This window comes from Melospiza melodia, chromosome 4 (assembly GCF_035770615.1).
Source record: "Melospiza melodia melodia isolate bMelMel2 chromosome 4, bMelMel2.pri, whole genome shotgun sequence".
Taxonomy (NCBI): domain Eukaryota; kingdom Metazoa; phylum Chordata; class Aves; order Passeriformes; family Passerellidae; genus Melospiza; species Melospiza melodia.
In genome coordinates, this window is record NC_086197.1 from 66,891,684 (window position 1) to 66,917,947 (window position 26,264).

The 26,264-nt window shown below is 38.8% G+C and overlaps 1 protein-coding gene across 10 annotated transcripts in view; it reads left to right on the forward strand.

Annotated features, from left to right (window-relative positions):
- The window catches only part of OSBPL8 (oxysterol binding protein like 8), an 83,670-nt gene that overhangs the window by 16,534 nt on the left and 40,872 nt on the right, over window positions 1-26,264 (forward strand). The window contains exons 1-4 of one of the 10 annotated variants that reach the window (XM_063155004.1): window positions 11,307-11,392; window positions 12,231-12,334; window positions 17,630-17,666; window positions 21,403-21,537. In XM_063155004.1, coding sequence (XP_063011074.1) covers window positions 12,293-12,334; window positions 17,630-17,666; window positions 21,403-21,537 — 214 coding nt within the window. In that variant the 5' untranslated portion in view covers window positions 11,307-11,392; window positions 12,231-12,292. Of the gene's footprint in view, window positions 1-11,306; window positions 11,393-12,230; window positions 12,335-17,629; window positions 17,667-20,490; window positions 20,657-21,402; window positions 21,538-26,264 lie in introns of those variants that run through there. The other 9 variants (XM_063155008.1, XM_063155013.1, XM_063155010.1 and 6 more) reach the window with 9 other exon arrangements.

Below are 26,264 nucleotides of genomic sequence, written 5' to 3' on the forward strand. Positions count from 1 at the left end.
TTCATTATAAGGCTTCTTGGACAAATGATAGTTTTTAAAAGTTAAAGACTCTACTTGTAGCTACACTGTACCTGCTGAAGTTGACTGGTTTGTGTCTGTGACAGCTGTTTTTGGATACTTAATTAGTAATGGATTGAAAGTGCTGGGCACGGGGTTCCTCCAGTTGCCCCTTTTGCCATTGCACACGGTTGGAAGCGTGTGCTGATACTTACTCTCACAGCTGCTCCTGCAGGGATCTAAATGGGTACCTGCACTTTTCTTCTGTCACCTCTGCAGTGTGTCAAAGGGACCATCAGAAAGGGAAGGTGCCCCAGGAGCACTCTCTTACACTCTGGTAAGTTGGGACATGCATTTTTGTCCAGTTACAGCTTCTGAGCAATTGCTGCCCAGCTCCATTTACTTTGTGAAGCATGGAAATTAGTGCTTAGTTCTTTTCCTACACATTAGACTTGGAAATACACGTGTAAGCTGCCTTCAGGGGAATAAAATGTGTAACATTATACACAGAGGTGTAGTTGACTGCTTTGGCAGAGATACAGGGTATTGAATTGCTTTATGCTAATATTATCTCGGTAGTTAAGCTTGTGTTATCTTGGTGTTGTGTGTGATTGTAAATATGAAAGTAAATTATAAAATGCTGTTAACTGATAATTCTTGTCAGTTTGGGCGACAATATTGGGATGTTCTAATCCTGTGAAAGGCAAGAATGTAGGTTTTTTACTTTAAATAAAGAAATGCATTCCCTCTTGGAACTATTCTTTCCCTTATTTATCATCAAAATAGCAATTTAAATTGTTTGAGCTTACATCCCTCCTTCCCAGCATTTGTTTCTGTCTTTTGCATTCCTGAACTATGTCATGGGTCTTGCCACTTTATTGCCTCTTTTAACTAGCTGATTATTGAGGGGCTGGATAGAGGGTGTTGGGGATGCAGGATTCAAATTTCCTATCACACAGTCCTGTGGGATTGCACAGCTGAGAGGATTGTATTCACTTTAAATCAGGTGCTCAAGCTATCTGATGGCCCCATTAAACCATTTTAGGGGAAAGAGAATTCCCAGTACTTGAGTAGACTGGGTGGAAGAGGAGGAGCAGATTCCTTGTCCATTAAATATTTGTTTAGCCTTGAACAGAATAATGCTTTGATTAGGATGTAATTTTTTTTTCTGTCTTTGTTTTCTTCTCTGAAGCATTTCAAAGAACTTCCAAGGAAGTGTCAAGACTTTGTTTTCCTGTCTGTGCTTACCACCACTCCCTGGTTGTCAAGGAACAGAACCCTTGATCCCAATTGTGACACGTTCTCAATTGATGGAAGCAGAAGAAATAGAATCTTTTATATTGGTCCCTGAAGCAGAACATTAAAATTGCCCTCATAATATGTGCTTCTTGCTATAAAAAGTCTTGGTGCCTCCTTGCAGTATTGGGAGCAAAAAGCATTCTGATCTTCAGAAATGGGATAGTTTGGTGAACAAATATGTTTAATTTCTGTTCTTGAGGGCTGGCTGTAATGTTTGAAAAGCTTGACTTCTATTTTCATCTCTGTTTGTTTGTTGCAAATAGTGTGAGCAGTGGCTGACTTATATTAGGCAGTGATATCGACCTGATTTCTGAGGGCTGTGAATTGCAGATAAGTTGTCACTTGATAATGCTTGTCATTCGTCCGCAGCTGTTTGTTGTGGCAGGCCAGGTGCTTCTCATTGCCCAAAGAAATGTACACAGAAGCTTGTAATTTATTATATAGAAATGGGTAGGTAAACAAGAGCTTTATTGTTAGATCACTAGCCAAGTCTGCAATGCAACAATACTGTACAGTTCCTGTGCATATGTTGTTTAAGTATTATTGGTTCATCCTATTAAACTAAAAGCTGTGCAAGATTGTTGCAGCAGTTCTAAATCAAAGTTGATGATCAGCAATTACTCAGTAGCTTCAGAAGACAAGCTTGGATGTTTGGCGCTAAAAGCACTAGTTCTTGTAAAGCCTTGTATGAAGTCTATTTGTAATATTTTTCTCCTGTATTTAAAAACCCCACAGAACAACAGTGAAAAACCTCCCCAGAAAACTCCAGCTTTCCTCCCTAGAATTCCCCCAAAAACCTCACAAACAATAAACAAACACAAATAAAAAACCAACCCTGCTGAAAAACCTATGAAAGATCCTGAATTGTGATCAGGCAGAACAGCACTGACATGTAAAAAGAAAAGTTGGGTTCATCAGCTTGTTTTACTTTAGTGTTATAGTGAAAAAAAAAAACAAACTTGGCATAACCAATGGAAATCTAAATTAGACTTTCTAAAGCTTTTTAATAAACCATGATGTGTAAACCAGATACTATTGCTGCATGTTTGAACCTGCTGCTGCTTTAAGTTAGGATTTCTAGGGTTTTTTCTATTGCAGTAGGCTACTCTGACCTTTTGTTCTTAAATTCTTGTACAGATATCCTGTATCTTGAACTTGTATAAGCTACCTTGTAGCGCTTGCCAAAAGAAATTTAAATAAAGGTCATTTATTATGTCATCAACTCTGTTTTATTATGAAGAAGAGACACTGCTGCTAAAATAAGAAAATTAAATTGTATATGAGAATAAACATAAGGTTCCTGTTTGAAATATCTGTTTTTAAGCCTGCAGAAAGCCCATTTTTTAGAAACATCCCACACAACATAACTGTATTCCAGCCAACACAGCTCAGCTGAAACTTGTTTGCCTGGGTTAAGACTTCTTTCATATTTTTGTTCTTGGAACTTGAGGTGTTTTTTGTTTAATTTATTTCAGGTTAGAGCCTAAGTTAGGATTATAGTTACTCTCTTAACTGGGTTCGTGTGAAGTGTATTCATGATGCTCATTCTAGAGGTAATTTCAGTTCTTGCTTTGCTGAAACAACCATTGGCATACAGAAAAGTGGTCCTGTACTGGTAGGTCTTTGGAAGATCTGTCACTTAAGGTGTCCTTTCAATAACTATAAGAATTCAAAAGAGGCCCTAAGGTTTCTTTCACCCTTGAAAATAAGTTGGGCATTCCTTTCAGTTCTCAGTGGTGGCAAAATACATAGAGTAAAGGATGGACTAAAAACCTACTAGAATTGCCATTAGAAAATTGGTCTTTGCACTTGCTCAGTTTTGGAAGTATATTATTCATTTAATGGAAAATCTTATGGATTCATTTAGGCAGTCGGCTGCAACAGCACCTGATGTGGCAGTGTGTGTGTTGGTGCCTGTTTGTCCAAGCAAAATCACTGCAGCTTCTGGGTTACAGAAACTTTAGGGTAGTTTAAGCTCACATTGTTACTTTATTGGCAGTAGGTGAGAAGTACTCACCTAGTCACATATGGCTCATCTAGCAGTTCATAATTCATTGATCTGTAATAGTATGATTACTTGCAGTTGTTTATAAGTACTCTCAGAATAGCCTTCTGAAAAGTCATTCCTTATGGAGTAAATTGTATTCTTAAGCTGCAGATGAGACTTAAAATATTTCTGTATCTATGATTGGTTATATCTAAAATGTTTAGGTGCATCAGTTGATGTACTGAAGTAGACTTTTAAGATCCTCTTATTGAGGCTTTTTCAGTACAATTAATTAATTCTTATATTCTTAAAATGTTTTTCATAGCCTTGTGTTTTGTTTTGGAAAGTTCCATGCAGAAGACATCCAGGTCTGTTTGCTCTCACAGGAGGGCAACTGATTCCATTTTGGCATCAGCATCAGAAGGACTTGTTCTGCCACCTATCCATCTTGTCTGTGGAAACATCTCTGCTGACTCATCTTACTTTTTCATTTCAGAAAAACCTCTACAACAACATTGCTTTTCCTGTTGCCTTGTCATGATTCCCTTCATTTCCTGAAGTAGTTTGCAGTTGGTGTTGGGGGAGTCTGTAGCTGTACCACAGTGCATGCTTATCCAGGCTGTTTTGTTTTGGTTGAAGTGGAGGTGAGTGGTGTCCCTCAGCTGTTCCTCACCCCTGCTGTGCCAGGCCTGCACAAGTCCCATGACCTAGCCCAGTTTAAATGATTCTCATTTTGTGAGCATCTGTTTAAAATAATTTGCAGTAGTGGGGATTCCTCTTGACAGAAGAGGATTAGGGAGCACCTGCACAGACAGGTCCACAGGCAGTTCAGAAAAACCTCAGCCACAGTGGGGAAAGAGGTGGTAAGGACCAGGTGTGGAGGACTGGTAATCTCCTAACCCTTCCAGCTGTCTCTAGCAGAGGGTGTCACACTGTCCCTTCATACGGCTGCCAATATGGGAGATGACAAAGAGTACCATGTGAGAGACTATTATTAGTAACTTTACAGATGTGGGAGAAAATCAGAGGGTGGGATTCTGAAAGGAATATGGTTTGTCATGTCTCTAACCATTTAGTTTTAGTCCATCTTTTTTTCTTCAAAATCAAGACTGTCGTTTGCCAATTTAACCTTGTATGGTTGTGTATGATGCCCCCTTAGTTCTATTTTGCTGGTTAGTAGTGTAGCAAAGTAACAAAAAAAGTATGTAAAAATACAGTGCTAGATTTGATGTTGAAAGGTTTGAATAAATCTTCTTTGCCTACTTCACAATGAAATAAACAAAAAAAAATCTGAATATTTTATGAAGCTTCATAGGTTTTCTCTTGAATGAACAAAATCAATGGTTTATTGCCTCTCTTATTTTTATGCTCCAAAGTTAGACTGAGCCCTAGGTAAAAGTGGCTTGTGGAGGTGAAGTGAATAATGCTGCAGGTAACTAGAGCACCTGTAAGTGAAGAAATAGACATTTTTACCATTAAGACCACAAACTCATTTGAGTCATGGGAACAGTCTTGCAGATTCTTTGTCATGAAGACCTGGATAAGTTAGGGAGCTTTGAAGCGTATTTCAGTGGCCAAGAGCTCCAGGACCTAGGAACTTGAGCTTTTAGAGAGAATGTTGGGATTTAGTACCTGGATGTGACTCTTACCATATTTTCTGTACTCCTTCATTTTTCAGAACAAGTTTGTTTGTGGAACCCAGCTTATGGTAGTAATTATTGAAGTTGCAGTGGGCATTCAGAAGTTTGTTATGCTTTCCTTGGCCTTCATTGCCAGCTAACTCTCTCAAAAGATAGCTGAGATATCTGGACTGTCCCAGGGTTTTTTCCAGATGAGAGATGTTTTCAAGTCCTGTTCTTAAACATTTCAGCTTTCCTGTGTTTTTTTGGTGGCTTGGTATTTGATGGTTTTTTCCCTTCTGAAAACAGCAATACAGAAGCAGAGGAAACAGCTTGCTCTGCATGTGGACTGTTTATTCAGGAAATGAGAAGGCAGGTGATGAAACCCAGGGTGGAAGGAAGTGTTTCATAAGAGTAGATTTGGTGGGTGATAGCATTAAGTGATCACAGTGTACTTGGGGAACTTGAGGCAGTTGTTGATTCTGGTTTGTTTATATTTGCAGCAGACTTTTGAGTATTCAAATACTGCAATTCAGAGTTAATGTAACTATGCAGTTTGCCATCTATGCCTTCTATATAATTACTGGTTTTGTCAAGTTCTCCTTTTTGGACTGACTTCACATTAGTAGGAATTGAACCTAGAGATTTTCTCAGCTCTCAGATTTCTTGTCTTTTAGAATTGCAGAATACAAACAGTTCCTAATTCTTCTGAGTTCTTCTTAGTTAAGAATGTTAGTTTGAGAGTCGAGAAGAACTTGTGATTTCTTTGTTTACCAGATCTTTTACTGGTTTTTTTGACCCTGTTGCTTCTCCTCCATTTTTACTAGTAACTTTGCTTCAGTTCCCGCTTTCTTGGAACTGATCTCAGCAAACACAGGGTACTTGGCATGCAGTGGCACTGTGTCATGTGCAAGAAGCTGGCCTGATCTGTAGCTTGATAATGGAGTGTACTTGGTGTGCAGACTTGTTAGCTGAGAAGGATGATCTGTGGCCTTGTGCTACAACCAGAAGGCTTCTGTTCTTCTGGTGCACTGTATTCAAAGAGCCTTGAGAGCAAGACATGCTTCCTCAATTGCCTTCTGTGCTATTGCTGCTCCCCTGCTGCACAGAGCAAAGTGAAAGTGCCTTCAGCAGTCATAGGACAGCCCGAAAGACACTTAGATTTTTTTGAGAGCCTTTGTTTGATCACCCTTGCTAGATTTTGGGTACAGATTTCGTTTAATCTCTTGAAACAGATCTATACCTCTTAGGAGTGGTAGGTAGCTACAACTGTTATAGTTAAATCTTAATATCTAGGAAACTTGTTCTTTTTGGTTTGTTTTAGCACTTAGATGCCTTTGTCAAGAGAGTTACCTTAAGCTTCCTTGTGGACCTTATAGAATTGCTTACCTGGAGTTCACCTGGTTTTCCTGACAGGTAGCTGAACATGAGTCAGTAACATGCCCTTGCCACAAAGAAGATGCATGGTGCTCCTGAATGCTTTAGAGAAAGCACTGCCAGCAGATTGAGAATAGCTGTCCTTCCTCACTGCTCAGCACTGTTCAGTTCACATCTGAGCTCTTGGGTAGTTCAGGGCTCCTGAGTACAGGGGGGATGTGGATGTGCTGGAGAGATCCAGTGAAGGGCTGTGAAGATGATCAAAGGCCTGGATCATCTCTTGTATGAGGAGAGGCTGGAAGAGCTGGGTCTGTTCAGCCTGGAGAAGAGAAGGCTCAGGGTGAACTCATCAATGTGTATAAATACCTGAAGGGAGGGTATAAAAGTGGCAGATACAGGTTCTTTCCAGTGGTGCTCAGTGATGATACAAGAGGCAGTGGGCACAAACAAAAACACAGGGAGTTCCATCCCAGCATCAGGAACACTTTTTGACTTGGAAAGGCGACCAGGCACTGGCACAGGTTGACCAGGGTGTTTGTGTAGTCCTCATCCTTGGAGATATTCAAAAGCTGTCTAGACATCCGTCTGCAAAGGGGAACTTGGGCAAGATGACCTTCAGAGATCTTTTCCTACCTGGACTATTCTCTGATTCCCTGTGGAATAGCATTTCTTGGTTGCTGTTGTGATTCTGCTTTCCAGCAAAGACCTAGGTGAATTTTTATCCTTCTTGACATCAATGTAAACAACTTGTTTTCTTTTCTCCTAGTATGCCTTGCCTTTACTTGCTGCCACATTGATCTTTAAAGTAAATGTATTGTTATGCTTGTGCCATCTTAAAAAAATACACTATATTCTCATCTTGAGCAATTTAAATGCTTCTACTTCTTTTGGCTTTAGGGAAAGAAAGCAGGCATCCAGCAGAGCTCAGTCAGTTTGGAGGTCTGAGCCCAGGAGGGCACTTCCCCTCTGGAAAGGCTGGGTCAGGAGGCAGCAGCCATTTCACAGGCAGCCAGGGGCAGGGTTTGGTGCTGGAGTGCAGGAGGGCTCTGATACTGTAACAGGTCACAAATCCACGCTGCAGTGCACCTGCCCGCTCTAAGGACCCTAGGTGGTGCTCCTTAGGAAGTCACCTAAAACCTGCCTGTATAATACACTGTGCAGGTGTTCAAGTAACTTGGCCATTGACTAAAAAGGGGTCATCTCCACCACTTGCACTTTGTGGCTGCACCTTGACTGAAATTCAGGAATTTGTATGGGAACATTGGGGACTCTTGATGAAACTCTCCCGATTTAGTGAAGTGTTTGAACTGAAGCTAGTCTTGTGTGGGAGAAGGGGAGGAAGAGTCCTTTTGTGAATTGGATTATAATTTAATATTATAAATATACCACCAATTGTATTAGTGCCATGGTGTCAGGGTTAAACTCTCTTCTGTCTAGAACAAATATCATGTTTGGTGATGAGCTCTTGTTATGCTGGCAGAAAAGGGGCCTTGCATTGCCTAATAACCCCTTTATCTAGTTAAACATACCCTGCAATAAAAGTTTATGTAATCTGGTTAACAGAGAATAGGTAATAAATCAATGCAGAACACTGTCATATCCACTTCTCTGATCTCTATAGGACTGAACAAAAACTTGCTACCACCGTTTCTCTCATGGCCATGGCACCTAAGTTGTGCAGCTTTTGATCTGTGGTTGTGTACCTATATCTAAGAGAATATTGGGTAACAGCACAATACTGAGACATCCATTTTATGGCTTTTGAAATTTTTTTTTTAATGATGGGAGTTGTCTTCTTACCTCTTCCCGTAGGACTTTTTAGCATGTATGTGTGTAGATAGTCAGGAAAGATCCTGTTCATGCAGAGTAGTAGCTTTCATTGATGTGTTTTTTTTTCCTTCTGTGGAAGATCTAAGGAGGATTTTCCTATTCTGAAGGTCCAGTGAACTGAAAACCAAATAGTTAAAAAACTACCAATGGCTGAAGCAATCTGTTAAAACCATGGAACCCCACAATGGTTTGGGTTAGAACAGCCCTTAAAAATGTTGTAACTCCAATCTCCCTGCCATGGGCAGGGATATCTTCCACTAGACCAGGTTGCTCAAAGCCCCACCCAACCTGGCCTTGAACACTTCCTTGGCCTTCAAACCAAGGCTCTCAAAAAAATCAGGAAATGTCCTGTCTTTCAGGGATGGACATCCACAGCTGCTCTGGGCAGCCTGTTGCAGTGCCTCACCACCCTCACAGTAAAGAATTTCTTTCTACTATCAAATATAAACATTGTGAAAGTGAAGTAGATCTGTGAATGACCCGGTGGACTGACCTGCTGATCACGCTTCTTTTGATGCAGCCCAGGATACGTTGTCTTTCTGGGCTGCAGGCAGATGTTGCTGGGTCATGTCTAGTTTTCATCCACCAGTATCCCCAATTCCTTTTCCTCAGGAAACGAAAATTCTCAACCCATTCTCCCCCCAGCCTTGGGTATTTGTGCTTGCAAGTATTTGTCCTGGGGTGGCCCCAGCCCAGGTGCAGGACCTTGCACCTGGCCTTGTTGAACTGATGTCCTGAGGTTCACACAGACCCAACTCTGGAGTGTGCCAAGGTCCTCTGGATGGCACCCCTTCCCTCAGCTTGTCAGCTGCACCACACACTTTGGTGTCATCAGCAAAAACAAGATGCACTCCAAGTGTTCACAGGACAGGTTATGGATTGTGTGATAAGAGGAAAACATTTCCCTTCTGCTTTGAAGATACATTTCTGATTTGTTCAACCTTCTTCACAGTCGGAGAGAAAGAGCTTATTTTGTGGCAGGATTTGTCTGATTGGTACAGTGCTCTAAAGTAATACCTTTGTGTGTGCCTGATTGTATCCAGTGTCTATAAAGGAAAAATAGCTGACTAGCTGGCTGTCATTACAGAGTCATTTTGAAATAATTTCATTTGGCGTGTACCCGTCTGAACACTTAGGCTTTTAAGAATTAATAGTGTGAAGGAGCATTTGTTAATTAAAACCTCAAGCTGACCAAACTGCAAACACTTGTGAATGTAACAGAGAGCAGCAAAAGCATGTCATGAACATTCCCCAAAAGCTAGAAAAACCCCTAGATCAATAAAATGGTACATTTGGGGTTGTATCTTCAAATCTAATGGTTAGATTAGCTAAAGTAGAAAAGAGCTTGCTTGTGGAATCACCCTTCATAATAACCTGGCTGCATTTACAAATAAGAAACTTCCCCTTCCCTACATTGGTTGGAAAATTGTTTCAAAGCCTTGGGGCTCAGATGGTTAGAAGCATTCTGTAATTTTCAAAATAAATCTGTTCTCCAATTTCATACTTGTTTGACTCTTTGGCAGTATCCTTTTGCTGAGAGAGCCCTTTTCCTTCCTTTGTATTTATTTTGGCATATAACAGAAGCAATATTGTTCACTTTCAGCCTTCATTTTGCCAAGAAAAATAAGGCAAGCTGGCTGTCTACTCATAAGCTAAACAGTTTGGGGGAAGGTAGTCCTTAACCATTTCTGCACCTGCTTTACTGTTTAAACAGGAGCAGGTAGAATTTTTTCCTTCCTTTTCCCAGAAGACTTCTCTGCAGCCTTTAAGAGCATGCTGGATTGAGTCTTTGGGACCACAACTGATCATGAATGCTGAGAATTAGACCATTGGGTATCTCTCTGTCTGATGGTGCTGCTCTTGAGACTTAAATAAGGAAGGCTGTCATCATGTGAGCAGATGGAGGAGCAGAATACACCAGGAGCATTGACAATAAAAATGAAGAGTTAAAAAATGTTAAATATAAAAATGGGTTAAAAGTGTTTTAGGCTGAATGTTCCTGTCAGCAAAGATCTGTTCGTTCCGATAACTTGAGTATGGTTACAAGTTTGTGTAACTAAAAAAAGCTGAAAACCTGCTTTAAATAGCAGTGCTTGCATCTGTTTGTAATGCCACTCAATTTTCATCCTATTTATAAGAGTTTGGTGTTTCTGCAAATTGAATATGCATGCAGTCTGGTGTTGCTGAATTTCCCGCTAATAAGAGCACCTAAAATGGGTGTGTGGGGGAGAGATGAGAAGCAACAGATATCAAAAATCATCACCCAGGTCTGCATCTCATATTGGCTGTGGAAGGTAAGGGTTGCAGTGCCTGCTGGTCTGGGAAACAGAGCTTCAGGGTGAATTCCTCTTTCTGTGGTAATGGCATCTTTCCTTTTATTAATGCAAATTAATAACTTGTAGTCATCTCCTTTCAGATGTCTACTGTTTCTAATTTACATGAGAGCATCTAGCCATGCTTCCCAATTATGTGCCACCTCAGTTAATCACTCAGGTGCTTGAGCAAGGTCCTCCTCATTGGGCTAAGTCATTGGACTTAGTTCATTGGACTAAGCCATAGAAAACTTTTAACTTTGCAGTTTTGTTAGCACACAATTGTTTTGTTAAACTATTTTTAATGGTTCCTTTTGTGGTTTACTGGCATATGTTATAGTAATTACCTAGAGTGTATTAATACTGTATGTTTTTTTCATGAGGGAAAATTCTAACTTGCTTTACATAATACAAAGCCAAATCCCAATTATAATAAAACATGGAGAGCAGTAGAATAAATGGTTATTCTTTTTAGTGCCATTTATTTTCATGAGTGTCTATTTCCTGGGACAGACCTTGAACCAGAAGATCTTGTGTATTCTGGTTATCTGTTTGCCTTTCTCTCATCCTCCTGCATTCAGGATGTTCCTCAGGTTCCCTGCAGGGACTGTGATGTGTCTTCCCACCTCACCCTTCTGTCTTTATTTAATCTGATTTTACTAAAATTTGCCATTACCTTGATGTGGAGTTTAAACACAATATGCAAACATTATAGTGTAAAAAAAAATCACCACCTCTGTGCTACCCCTGCTTTTGCACAAGTGTTGGTTTAGCAATTGAGTTTGTAATTTAGCTGCTTCCTGCCCCCTCACCCCACCCAAGACAAAAGCAGAGAAGAAAATTGTCCTTGGGCTGATTCTGTGCTGAAGCACTGCTGTGGCTGGCAGGAAGGGCAGAGTGAGCGCGGCTCTGTGGAGGGTGGGAGCGCAGGGTTTGTCCCTGTGTGATACCAACTGCACTGCTCCAAACAGGTAAGCACAGCCCCTTATCCCCTGCTCTGCTCTTGGATGGAGGTCTGGGACAGAGACAGAGCTATGGGCGCTGGCTGAACATCTCACTAGGCATCCCAGTTTGATCTGCACCTCTCCTGAGACTTGCTTAACAAATCAGTTAAAACCCTTCTTTTCCACTGAGTTTTGCTTGATCCCAGGGTGTGTGCTTGTCTCGCTAATGCCTTTAAATATGCTGTGGATGCTAGGATTCATCGTAGATTTCATTCTCTTGCAAAAAAAAGTAAATAGGAAATGCCTAGGGAATGAGGCATTGCTTTCTCGCTGTGTGTGATGACCCCCAGAGGAGTGCCCGCTGTGCCACAGAAGGTGCTGCCTTGCACTTATTTAATTTTTGTGTTTTGGTTCTGCAAAGCAATACATGGCTGTTTCTGGAGTTATGCTGGGAAGCCCTCAGCTCTGGCTGCTCCAGAATAGCTTTGTTTTGTACCCAAACAGTTGGTGTGCACATGCCTGTAGGGGAGGGAGCAGTGTGCTGCTGGGAACTCTGGAACAACGGGAAATACAGGGCAAAACCTGTGGGTTTCTCTTTTTTTTTGCATAACTCTTCCTTATTTGTAGAAGTGCTTCTCTCTGTGAGTAGTTTTTGTTTTGGCCATTTTATCTGAAACTATTCTCTCCATTCCTTTAGCTGATTTCTCTGGGTAAATGTTCATGTTTTGCAAGGTACTGTAAAACACAGAGGTTGTTACCATGTGAGACTATTTAGCCTCATAAAACGGAGGGGAGAGAAAGTATGACTGTCTAGTGGATTTCAGCCCTTGGAATTAAATTATTACATTTTTCTTTTCTTCTCTAGGATCTCAAGTAGCAGGATGGAAGAACTTTAACTGATAGAGACAGAGAACAGGCCCTCTCACCATGGAGAACGTGCCGGTTGATGGGGAGCTGGATAGAAATTCAGTGAGTAACTTAAGTGTGCCTTTGTGCAGTGACATGACTGTGAAGATGCTTTTGCAGGGAGAGGGTTAAATGACTTGAATCTGTTCGCTTTTGCTTTGAATTGATACTTTTCTGGTGAATACATTTGGAATATTATGTAGTATCATGTATCATTTACTAGATTCTCATGGCAGGAGGGCTGAATGTCAAAAAACTTTTAGATTTTTGATTTGATTTTTGGATTTTGTCTCAGAGTCCCAGAGGAAAAAGGTATTCCTCTCAGTCTAACTGACGCTTTGCTTGTTAGTGATTATGGACAATAGAAAAAATAATGTTCTTGGTGGAATGAGGAGCAGAAAAGACAGAAGGAGTGATAATTATGTTATCAGAGTAATCTTGAGGTGTAAGAGTTGATAATGTGTACTGATTATAAAATTCCTGGGGCCATGAAGCTCCTTCTAAGCACAATTTAAAAACAGGAAAGGCTAGTGTGTACTGTTGTGCTTCATCATCATCATCATAAATGTTGAAATTGTACAAGAGTTTAGTTTTTCCACAAGCTGTGTCATGTAGAAGTACTTTAATAGCTGAAGCAGGAAATGTTTTATAGTTTCCAAAGCATTGCTTCCCAAAGGCAAAATAGGATATGTTTTTCTGTAACTGAGGTGAAGGTCAAATTTAACACCTCATTACTGGCAAACTTTATGTGTGATACTGAACTACTACATGGAGCTATTACTTTGATCAAGTGTTTTATTACTGTTTTTATCTTAAGTGGTGAGTTTGGAGACAAACTGTTTTGGAGTGTGTTAGGAAAATTCTTGTTTTTTTTCTGTAATGAACACATTCATTGGTTTGCTGCATGGCCTATGCATTTATATCCCAGATGCAGCATACTTACGAGTATCAACTGCCAACTGTGCAGTAGGGTATTTTCATTTTTTTAAAAAAATGCTGTCAGTTCAGTTGCTGTCCTCTGTGTTCCTCAAAATATATTAAAAAGTACCAGTTTACAAAACACTTCAAAGTAATGTAAGATGTGCTACTTTTCTTTTTGTGACATTCCTTCAGAATAGCATGATCTTAAGAAAGTTCATCAAAATGAGTCTCTGTTTTACCAGGACTGCTTTAGAAGAATGCTAAGTGTAAGGATAGATTGCCTTTCATCCTATGTGCTTCTGAAGTGTCATCTCAGAATAGTTTTTTTTTAAACTGATGATGTAATGTAATAGGCTAGTCTAAGCATTTCTTATCAAAATACCAGTCAGTGGGGCAATTGTCTAAACTGCAGTTACAATGTCAAGTTTTGTGTGTTGCACTACACGTGTTAAAAACATTTTTGAAAGCTTATTTGGTAGTCTAATACACAGCCTAGTGTATGTCATAGTAAAAGAAGTGAAAATTAAATATTAAAAATACCATCTGTATTTTAAGAGAGATTGGCCCAGTAGTTTTGAAGACCTGTACATTAAGAATAAACACTTTGAAGACCTTTAGTCAATGCAAATCCTTCCCAGAAATGTAATTTTTTTGAAATCATGTTTAAAATTTTTCAGTATTCCCGACTTTTAGGTGCAATCTAAATTTTTTTTGAAGTTCCATTGTCATGATAAAATGAATGAAATACATATGTTGTAATGTGCATAAGGAATACTGAGCAAAATTTTTCTCTACTTTTAAATTCTTTGGGATGTTTCTAGGAGGTATCTGAAAAAAACTTGTTTAGAAGTGTCAGCTTTCTAATTTCATTTTTTGGCTGACTTATTGAAGAACAAAAGACAAGGAGATCACAGGCCTTAATGCTGTGCTTTTTCCTTTCCAGAATCAGTATACAGAGAAAAGTCTCATATTAAACGCTCTTCCTGTCTCACAATTAGGTTGATACGTACTGAATATAAATTTGAAGACAAAGGCTGTGACAGCTCAGCTATTTTTGTAGTCTGACACCATTAAAACAGTGCAAAATAATAGATGCTCTGAGTTCTTGTCTGAGAACAGTTTTTGTCTATTTTTCTATAAAATAATAATTTAATCAAGTCTCACTTCCCCAGAACTTAGAACATTACATGGAAATGTATGGTATAAACTGTTGTTTTTTGAAATATTTTCTTAGAAATGTTTAGCCACTTCTAATTTTTGCTGAGACATACATTTAATAAATAATTTGCCTGTGATAGAACTTGTACAGTCAGTGTCAGTCCTTGTTACTTAATACATCAATAGACATAAAAGTACTTTCTTTCCGTGAAGCATTGAATCATTTTTATTGATCAGATTTGTAGGTTGGGTCAGTGGTCCTGAATTTAATCTGACTGGATTAATTTCAATGGTTTACATGTATCAGAGACTGCCTTCAGGGAAAGTCTGTCTTCAGCAAGGTGAAAACTCAAACTTGGCTTTAGAATTTAATGGTATGTTTTGATTGTAAAAATACTGTTTTAAAATAACTTGTGTGATAAAACATTCACACCTGCTAGCGTGACACATGCTTTTGCTTTTACCCTTATATTCAACAGGAAAAGGTTTTTGTTTTTTAGAAGAACTTGGCAGATATAACCTAAAGTTTAGCAGCAGTTGTTATAAGCTTTATTTCTGAGAAATGAACATCTAAAAATAGTGCTCTTTTGAAGCACGTAAGCTGCCTTTGTATAAAAACAATTACAGCTGCTGTCTTGTGATACTTTATATTGCTGGATTTATATTGCTGGTTTTACTTCTAGGTCTTAGTCAAAAACTTTACTGGGAGGAGGACTAGGCTTCATGTATTTTGGTAGCAAAATTTTAAAGTAATTGTGCCTCTGTAGAAATGAAATTGATCACGTAGTGTTGAGAACCTGTCAGAGGACTTGTTCTGTAATCTGTAATCAAAGTCATCAATTATATAATGGGAAAAGAAGGCTAGGCCGTGCCTCTGGGAATATACATATGTTTCTCTTAATTTTCTAGATTTAGAATAAGAGTTGTGGGTGGTGATGGACAGGAATGTCCAGAGAGCATTCTTTTCAGAGAAAACCCTGAACTAGTAAAATGGTAATGTTTTGTTCCCTCAGTTGTTTGGAACCTCAGTCTGCAGTGATATGAATTGCAGGTGATAGAGGTGCAATGGGCCATTGGAAAATGAAAAGGTCTTTTTGGCCAAAACAGTCTTATTTCAGTGCCTTAACATCTCGCACCAGTGTTTAGAAATATATAGTCTGCAGGTTTTAGGTAAATACACAGACCCAAATTCCTCTGATGAAGAGAGAGGGTTGAGCAGCAACAGAGGCAGTTTGGTGTGTAAACAGAATGTCAATTGGAGAAGATAGAGGACAGAATTAGACAGGCTTGTGTTTCAGCCTCTGGCATAGGAGCTGTTTGTACCAGTTCATAGGATTAACCATGCAATGCTAAAATATTTACATGAAAAGCCCCTGCATTGCCATCTCGGGTGACAGGCTGCCCTGCTCTCTGGTGTCACGTTGTATCTTGGCCAGGGCTGCTTGCAGGGCAGGCAGTGAGACAGGACCTGCTGTGCTGCCTTTCCCTCTTGTTTCCTGCACACGTAAGTAATGCACTGCCAGTGAGCATCTGGCTGAGCTCAGGTACTGCTGATCCTGTCTGTTCACAGTGTACTTTTCCAGCTCCATTCTCTTGCTGTGCAGCAGCCCAGTGCTGAACAGCTGTGCTCCCAGTCCTTCAGTCAGTTGCTGGATGTCTGTATAGTTTCTGCAGGCTTCTTGTTCTCTTGTCAGCCACTCTTCTCTTGAATCTAAAATCAGCATAGGGTAGGAGAGTTCCAGGCTGAACATAAACTGTTTCCTAGTCTGCGGTATGTTATCTGTACATTAAGAATAAACACTTTGCCATGAAAGCCACTGAATTCTTGAATACATTGCATGTTCTACTACTCACATCTGTCTGGTAAGTTCATGGGTTTCACTCTTTGACCTGAATTTAGTCTCTGGCAGAAACAGAAGGTTATTTGCCAAGCGTGCTTATATTTTATTTCAGTTTTTCCAGATAAGTCAAGTCCTGTTCCAGAAAGTGCAGAATTGTGAAAGAGGGGTTCCCTCATCTTTCCAATGATGTGTACTGCAATTGCTGTATATTCATTTGCATTTGCACATTACAGTGTCAATTTACAATTTAACACCCTTAGGCAGATGTGAGGGATAAAAAAAAAATAATCAGTGTTTTGAGGTCAGGAGTGCAAGACAAGATTCCTGCTTGCAAAGATTTTGATTATGATTTTTCTTTTTTAAATTTCCTGCTGTTAAGTCCTGATAAGAGAGACAAGATTGGATCCTCTTTAAATTTCAATACTTTATGGAGTACAATTTTTTATTTGGGATATAGAAGATATGTCATGTTTGGATTTATTTTATTTTTAAGGAGAAAATGTTCATGCTGATCAGTATTCTTGTGTTCTCCTTTTCTGTTATTCACAGATTTCAAATGCAGTAAATCCGTAAAGACATAAGTGGAATTTGCCTTTTATCTGTACATGGCTGAGCACAGTGGGATCTTAGCCTTGATTGTGGTCTTTGTTAGCAAGGATTTTAAAAATATTCCAGATCAAATATCAGAAAGGCTTACAGGATATTACTGTGTAGTTACCCTCCTTTAGTGCCTGTATTTGATGCATTCAGTGGGAGAGAAATTCTAAGCAACTTGGTTCTATGGAAATACTCAGATATAAAATATCCTCTTAAATTTAAAACTGCAATGTTTGTCTTGCATCCTAAGCAATTTCAAATGTTACCTGTGTTTGTAGATGAGCTGAATCTGTGGCTTCTAAGTTTGTGTTTGTATTAAAAAGCAGTTAGGCTTGGATCTAGCATTAGTAGGTGCTTGCACATTACTTATGGCTTTAAAAGTTTTTTTCCTTCCAAAACACTTTTCTGAAAGTGGAGTGGTTTTGGAAACATTTTGTGTTATTTCAGCTTTCTTCAGAGCTTCAGTCTTTTTGAAACCACTCCAGCTTAAAATGTCTTTAAAAATGCTGTGTATCAAGTCATAGGAGCACTAAATTGCTGCTGGAGAGATTCCACTCACAAGAAGTGGTTGAGGCAGCTGCTGTTTACTAATGATGGCTTCTAATAATGGCTTTCCTATAGGCATATTTGTCCGATTTGTTGCTTCAACTTTTCTGAACTGTGGAGTCCCTGGAGGTCTTGCCTTTGGCACTGAGGTGCATGTTGTATTTTAGTTATGAACTAACACTGTTTTCATTGTCCTTCTTTCCCGCTGCTGCTGCTGCTTTTTGCGCACTTGCTTCTTCCTGGCCTGGATTTTTATGTTTGCTGTTCTTCATTCCTCAATTGTATGTGTACACAGCATCATGGTGAGAACAGAGACTCTCCTGAACTATCAAGTAAGTGACTCCTCTCTCCTACATTATGTTTACACATATATTTGTAGTAGTTAATAGATATCTTTGCATATAGTTGCGGGGATAAATACTAAGTTTTCTTCTTTATCAGAATTGAGAAGTTGAAGTGTGATTAAAATTTGCTGTTGGAAAAGTATTTTGCCTGGCATACCACTCATACAAAAATTTTCCTACCGTAACCTTTATTTTTTAGTGGGAAAAGTTTATTCTTCACCTCTCCTAGTCATGGCCAGGAAAAAAAATCTTTTATATTATTTATCTGGAAGGGAAAAAGCTATTTTTATGAGTTTGAAGTGAAACTTTCAAATGCTATTGTAGTACAGATAGTAAAGATATGGAAGTAATGGTTCAGAAAAAGGTTTTATTTTTGAGTGTGTTGATTTCTAGTGCTATGTGTAGTTCCCTTAATTTCAATAATTTTACATATTCAGAATTGAACAGGTGTATATATACTATAATTCTTCAGGATTGGACCTGGTGAGGTGCTAGGGAAAACTTCAGATGTATATATGTGCTTACATGCAGCCAAAGACTTACTGGTGCCATTGGTTTGTGAGCATTAGTATGATAGTATGATTAGTAGAGTAATTTTGCCTGGGATTACGAGTTTGTGTATGTAGGAAAAAGAAAGGTGCAGGCACAAATTGTTTCTTTTTTCTGTGAGAAATCTGTGCAGAAGTTGTGGTCTTAGCTGACGTAGCTTATTATAGACATTAAAAAACAATGTTGAATTGAATTGTAGTAAACATATTCCTGTATATGATGTCCTTGTGCTATTTTCAGTGGTGCAGACACTTTCACAGGCTCATTATAGAAACAGAAGTGGGAATCTGACTCCCCAGATTTTTTTTTCATAGCTTTACCTGAAATAAATTGGCTGTAAATTTATATTTCTTCTAAGGTATGATTGTACTGACAAACTTTTGTATTAGTAATTTGATGACCAGTATGATGAACATGAACAAAGTATGTCTTTTTCAACTCTCAACAGTTCTGTTGGTATTGAAATGTGACCTCTAAAAGAGTCACAAGGAGGCTTTGATATTTACTATTTGCTGTTACTTCTCTAAAATAATGCCTTGTCTTCTCCCTCACCTCAGAGCAAAGGTCTGAGTGTTAGGATGAGGCATTTTGCAGGAGGGGGGACACCTTCCTCCTAGTGGCTGCTATGGTGTGAATAGTTACGTTCTTAACTGATTTATTTCCATTTGTTTAGTACTTTTACACTGCTTTATATAAAAAGGAGATTAAAAAACTCTCCTGCCAATCATTCTTCAGCGTTTTAGATGGACTTTCTCAAAAACCCACCTGGTTTAAGAAGTTCACCTTGAATACCCAGGCATATGAAGTGCTTGCCATATGCTATTCTATATTAGGTGATGCATAAACTCTGGTGGGGAAAGTGCCTTTCCGACAGTTCTAGGAGTTGTTGCAGGACCTAATGACTCCTAATGAAGGGATATGAATTTTACAGTGAGCTTGAAGCTTGTAGTCCTGTTAGTGTGACTGAGTCCCCACTGCTGAATGTAGCTCATGCTTTAGCAGCACTTGTGTGCAGAGCTTGCTTACGCCGCAGGTTACTGGCAGCTTCTGCCTGAGAAATATAACTGCATTGTGACAGCTTTAAGAAACCTTTGGAATTCCCAAAGCTTAAAAAAGAGTTAGAAGTGCTACATGGTGCCTGCTCACAAACAAGCCTTCTGCACAGGTTACTCAGGGGAGAGTTGCTAGTGCAGTTCCTGCAGTGGAGCCCACGGTGTCACCTGCTGCAGTGGCATAGGGGCTGGTGGGGGCACCTGCAGAGCACAGCAGGCTGAGAAATCCCATCCCTGCAGAAGCTAAGTGGCCAGTGGCTTGTCAAAAGGGTGAGAACTGGTCTTCCTTCAGTGCACTGTACACATTAAATCTTTAAAGCAAGTATAGCTCACTCTCCTTGCAGCGACCCATTTTGTGCAAACCTGTGAAGCAGCTGCTTTCTTACCCCCTTTTATTTTCACATACAAGACCTTCTGCAGTATGGTCTCTTCCCAAGACTTCAGCAATTGCCTTGCTCCCCCCTTTCCCTTACTTGTAGCTGCAGAACAATAAACAGCTAGTTGGTACAACAAGAAGAGCAAAATCAGACACTGCTTTGAAATACCAACTTCTGGCACTGATGGACTTGAGTTCTGAACTGGTAAAATGAGCTGGTTGCCTCCCTTGTCCATTTCCTTACATATTATTCCTCAGCAGCAGTTCACATAGAGTATAGTTTCTCTGGAGCAGAGAATCTATAACTAAGCTTTAGATGGCTTATCTGATGTAGAAAAATAATACAGGTGGGTGTACTGCAATCCTTGCATTCTTCATAGAGTCATTTAGGATGGAACACACATTTGAGAATCATCAAGTCCAACTGTTAACCCAGCATTGCCAAGTTCACCACTAAACCATGTCCCCAAGTGCCACATCTACACATCTTTTAAATACAGCCAGGACTGGTGACACTTTCCTGGGCAGCCTCTTCCAATGCTTGAGAAGCCTTGTGGTGAAGAAATTTTTTCTAATATCCAATCTAAACCTCTCATGCCACAACTTGAGGCTGTCACTCTCGTCCTGTCACTTGTTACATGGGAGAAGCTACCTTTCAGGTAGTGGTAGAGAGCAGTAAAGTCTACCCTGAATCCCCTTTTCTCCAGGCAAAACAACCCCAGCTCCCTCAGCCATCCTCATCAGACTTGTGCTCTGGACCCTTCACTATCTTCCTCACCCTGCTGGACACTCAAGCACCTTTTTATTTTTTCATACTGCTTTGTGTTCATTCCAGGTTTTGCTGCAAAATGTTTCCACTACTGTAATAAGAGTAGTGATAAAGCTAAGAAGGCCTTTGTACTTTGCAGAGTCCATCCAGAGAATAGAACTTGTTTGGTTTGACTCAAATCTTCTGCTGAACTTTTAAGGAAAGCTTGGGAACTCTTAAAATCATCTGTGTTGTAAGTTCCAGTCTTTTCTTTAGTAAATATTGCTTGTTTCCCTCTTTGAGCACGTTGTCAGTATATCTGCTTTCACACAACAGGTGTTACAGAGTCTTTCTTTGATTATGAGAAAAGGTACAGTTTTGTTGTCTGCAGCTTAACAAAATGTACAGAAACTATAAAACAGGATGGCTGGCCAGGTGATCCTAGAAATAGGTAGGAAGACACCAGACAAGTCTTTCAGACCGATGAGGTTCAAGGAGAGTAACTCTTCTGCTTTAAGCCTTTGCCTTGACAGAATTTGTACATGATTTGTATTGTTAAGACTTGTTTCTTGTGATGTGTATACAGACATTGATCTTAGCTTTCTGGGATGTTGGTACAGCTTGATCTGGCAAGTTGTTTCATGGGTTGGCTGAGTTGAGGCTAGTTAAACCAAAAGCTATCTCAAAGTGGCAAAGAAAAGAAGTATTTCAGAAGATAAGCAACAGCTCAATGCTGTATCTCTATTGAGTATCAGCCTTTCCAACCTCATGCTAATTTTTGTTTTCATCTTTTGCCTCATGTCTTAGACCAGTCTTACTGGCTTCTTTCTGCCATCCTCTCCAAAGCAAATATCTGGTTTGAAAACCTCAGTTTTTAGAATGAAAGGTTTTGCAACAGAACAGTTGAATACCAGTTTCAAAAACAGCAGTGAAGTTCTTAGTAGAAATCTATGCACAAGCACATAACATCTTTGAATGAGCATCCATTTTGTATTTCAGCAGTGGTAACAAACAGTGATGACCGGCCTATAACTCCAGGAAAAATGAACCAGCACCAGGGAAAAGAAGGCTATTTTACTCCAACCAAAGAGTTACTTCAGCCATGTCACTGTCCAGGAAGTGCCCATAGTCATGGTAAGACAAAGTTATTTTTTGCAGAGGTTTTAAAGAACTTAAATTCTAACATTAATTATATGTTCCAAATATCGGTTCAAAATCACTGACTTTTACAATAAAGAGGTAAGGAAGAAAGCGTATTGGAATTTTCTGTGTAATTATTTGTATCTTTGTGTTAATCTGAAAGAGGAAAAATACATTATGTGATGCACTAGTTTATTAAGGCATGCTATGATTTGTTTGATGGGAGAGCAGTTCACATGATGGTAAATGATTATTTGTGTAGTCCTGTAAAACCCACCGTAATGTTCTTCTCTCAGTATTCAAGCTGTGTCTTTATGCAGCATTGTTATGATGTACCATAAGTGGAACTTTGGTGGAAAGATACTTCAAATTACTTCAATAACAAAGTAGTAATTAAATTACTTCTACTGAAAGGTCCTTCTCTTTAGAAAAAGAAAAAAAAAAAAGAAAAGTCTCAACACTATTTTTTGCCAGCTTTCAAGAAGTCCCTCTGCCTTGCTAAACTTGTTGAAAACAAACTGTGCATCCATGAGAACTGATTGGATGGAAAGAGAAACTCAGTAGACCTGACATGCTGATAGACTATTCAAGAAACAAAAAACAAGCAATAATTGGTCTCCTTGTGCTTATTTGCATTTGAAACTACTTGCATTTGTTGCTCAGGAAATCATTGGACATCATTCCTGGGGTGTGTGAAGTTCTTAGTGAAAACTTCAGGCTTTTAAAATTGATGTTCTCTTCCCTTTTACTGTTGGCAGCCATAATAGTCATCCAAACTTCCTTTAGTTTTTTTCATGAGTAGTGTTCCTGACATGGTTTTATATTTTTACCTGGTTTCGGTATGACTCTCCCTAACTACCATAGCTTGCTTTGTCAGAGTAATGACACTGGTGTTTCAGAGTAACAAAGGCAGTGTCTTAGGTCACTTTGAATCACATTCCTGTTGTCCCATTCAGTTCTATTAGACAAGAAAATAACTTTGAAACAAAGACAGTTGTTACTGTGCTGAATCTGGTAGTATTTTAGTGTATTTTAAAGTTATTATGGTAGCATTTTTGGTACTACACACAGCTAACTCAGATATATTTTCTAATTCCTGGTGCTATCACACTGGAACAGCACTTGATGTCCTCTGGCTTATGTCAAGCTTAGTCTGGAAATATTTTCTGTATAATATAAATAAAACTTGTTTGTAATTTTTATTATGTTGAAAGAACTTTTGGTTATTTTCTCTCTGTACTGTGTTGTATCCTTTACTAGAGAAATGCTGATATGTAAGTGTATTTGAATATTCTAATAAACTCTTCCTTTTAATATTGATGTTCCCACTAAGTTATAAAGTCAAACTGTAGTGTTTCTTCAGGACTTTCACTCATAGGAAAATTACTAAAATGGGCTTGAAAAGCACTTGATTGTCCTACATCAAACTCCTTGCAGTTTAATAAGTTTTTCTCTCCAGATCTTTTTTTTCTTCTGAATATTTCAGGGCTTATATAAGTGAATTTAAGCCAGTTAAGTGTATTTGTGCCTTTTTTAGCATCAATCATTACTGACTTAGTTTTCCAGGAGCACTACTAGGTATAAGGCTGTACTTCCATGAGACAAGAAATTGGGCTTGCATTCAGTTTTAGTAGAGAAATGGTACAATGTGGGCTAGGCTTCAGCAACCCACAATTACTGTCTTGCAGCCTATCTACAGCTTGGGAGCTGATTTTTTTTGAGTGGGTTGACCAACATTTAAAAATCAGGTGAATATTCAATGGCAGTTATTCCTATGGGAAAATTACAGTGCTGGCAAAAATGTGAGCTTATTACATTGGAGAAGAAGAGATGTAGTGGAAGCCTGAAAAATATTAAGTAGAACAGAGCTTAATATGATGGAGTGATGCTGTTGTAACTGAAATCCAGTTAACCAAGGTCTTTACAATGTGCCTGTGGTATGATATAATGACATTGGGAATGTTTAGATACAGAATTTGAAGGCATTTACAAGGAACTAAATGGAAATACTTTTAGTCACTGACAACTGAAGTCATCCTTAGGAGATGAGTAATGTAAATAAACAATTCAGTATCATGCTAGGCACAGAATAACAGAGAATCAAAACAGAAAATGTATGATACCATCTACAAAGAACTGATGAAATATATCTAAGGTAGAACTGTGGCACAGGTACTTAGCTTTTGCTGCTGGGCAGTTGGATGTTGTGCAATGCTATTTGACCACTTTTACCTAGGCTGCTTCTGCCTGAATAAAAAGCACCTGTGTTGCAAGGGCACTTAGGCATAGAACTTGTAGCCCAAAACCAGGTGAGTCAAAATGAAACAAAGCCTGTGATGGGGCAGTCTCTGGAGCAACCAGCACTAGCTTTGGTGTTAATGGGGACACCACCATGGCTGTCCAGCAGCTATCTAGGGATAGACGTGCTCAGTGACTCTTGTTTGGAAAATCTACTGTAACAAGCTTAATTTGTGTCATCTGCTTGTGTTTTAGGTAAGATCCTAATGACAAGAATTACAAATATGGTTAAAACTACATGAGTCTTAATGCAAGGGAAGGAAGGTGAACATTTAAAATCAGTTTGAGTTACCTCTTATTTGGAACAAAAAGAACCATGTCAATGTAAAGTTGTAAGTGGTATGTATTTTATAATTTAGGTGCTGCTGTGTATAAGTACTTTGTTTTCATTTCTGACCACAGCTCTGGATTTCAGAAAGCTTCTATTTTCCTGTACTTGGTTTTTTAGCTTAAGACATGTCTTTCTCCTCCCTCCCTCCTGTTGCTCTTGTGAGATTGAGCAGAGTATGTTGTCTGAGACAGAGATGGGGGTCTTCTTCTTGGAGTCCAATACAGATTTATTTTATAAATGTAGAGTGTGATTTGATCTGGCAGCATTGTCTAGTGGTTGCTCAGCAAAAGTCTATTTAAAATGTCACTGTTCCATGTATTTGCACTGTTTTACAAAATATTTTCAAGATCCTTGAAGTTACACTGTCCTTTATTCTGAGGCTGAAGTAGCTTACCTGTGAGGCTACAGACTGGCATGTGTAGGTGTGGAGGTCACACTTCCACAGGAAGCTTTAGCAATGTTGTTTGATGGTGGAGATTTTTCCAGTATGATTTTAACATATGCCGAAAGTTTAGATTTTAGTGGCCAGACACTAACTTGGCCATATATAGCATTGATCCTGAGGTGGGGTTTTAATTTCAATTTTTGTGTATTTTATTTATTCCTGCCTTGTCCATCAAGTAGTTAACTGGAGCGTCAGAATAGACTAGTCCTGATAATAATGCTACAACTCATGTGTCTTGAACAGACTAATGGTTATACTATGTTTTTTTGCTCAATATTTTATTTAGACTTGTCAGACTTGGAGGAGGACCTAAATAATTCAGTAGCTTTTTGATGGAAACTTTAATAATCTTGGGAAGTTACTTTATCTGTGAAGCTTTGCTTATGTTGTGGGATGGTGTGTCTTTAGGCCCCAGTGGGCAGTATGGCCCCTCCAACTCAGCAAGACTGTATTTTTTTAAGTATAGTCATATAGATGTTAGTAGTGCTAAATCATCTCTCAGTTCTAGCAGCTGACACACAGATAGTATGGTGCTAATTTAGCTCATATTCTGTGTTTGCATTCAGTGGTTAAAAATGTTATTAACTATTAATGATCAAACAAGTAAACTTTCATTGAACTTACTTTTGAAATGTTTCCTTTTTTAACCTAGCATGGGACCAAAAGGAATAATTGATAAAATTATTTTTTTGTAGTTGAAAAATTATCATTAAAAATACCAAGTACAAGACTGCATTTTCAAAAGTTGTAGAGCAGAACTCTGCTTGCTGATGTAATCTGTTTATGTAAAATTATCCCTGGTAAATTGAATTCTTGTAAATCTTATTAACTCAAGCATACTGATTTATTTCTTTGATAAAATGAATGAATGCAGAAATAGCAATCACATAAAAACTATTTAAAAAGTCAGCAGTCTCCTTATAAATGATTAATAATGTTTTTAACTTACCAATATTTTCTTAAAACATATTTCCAACTTTTGATGAAGACGTCACAGATGCTTAAATAGCAATATTTGTGGTAAATAGAGAAATCTAGTAAGAGAATGCTTGAAACTGTCAGACTTTTCTGTAGTTTTCCTGTCTTTATTTAAAACATCAGTAAGATGCAGATGAGGTGGGATGTGTGTCCGCAGAAGGAGCCTGACAGGAGATAAGAAACAGGATCTGCCTTTCTTTTCCAGCAGAGCAGTAGTAGTTGTTAATTCAATTTGCAATGCAATTAAAAATATATTGTGTTACATGACTAAGAAACAGAAGTGGTTTAGATGCAGAGAGGAGGGTTGACAGTAGAAACAAAATGATATCTGCTAGTAATGATGATGATGATCACCATGAACTGGAAGGAAGTGAAGGTGATTTTGGCGAAGAGTGAGGGCATTTTTGGCTGTGCTGAACTTGTGCTTTAAATAGCTCCAGAGGAAACATTCAAGGGATATGCCAGTGCTAGGATTTTAATCCACAGGATGCTGCATTTTTGGAGAAAATAGGAATTTAAGTATTTTTTGTATGTGACAGAAGGTGGAAAGCAAAGAACAGGCATTTTCAAGAAGTAGGTCCTAAAGAACAGTTATTAGCTGTTGAAGGGATGAGATGCCTTTGGAGCCTTAAGGACCCAGAAAATATCAAACTCAGATGTTACTGACTG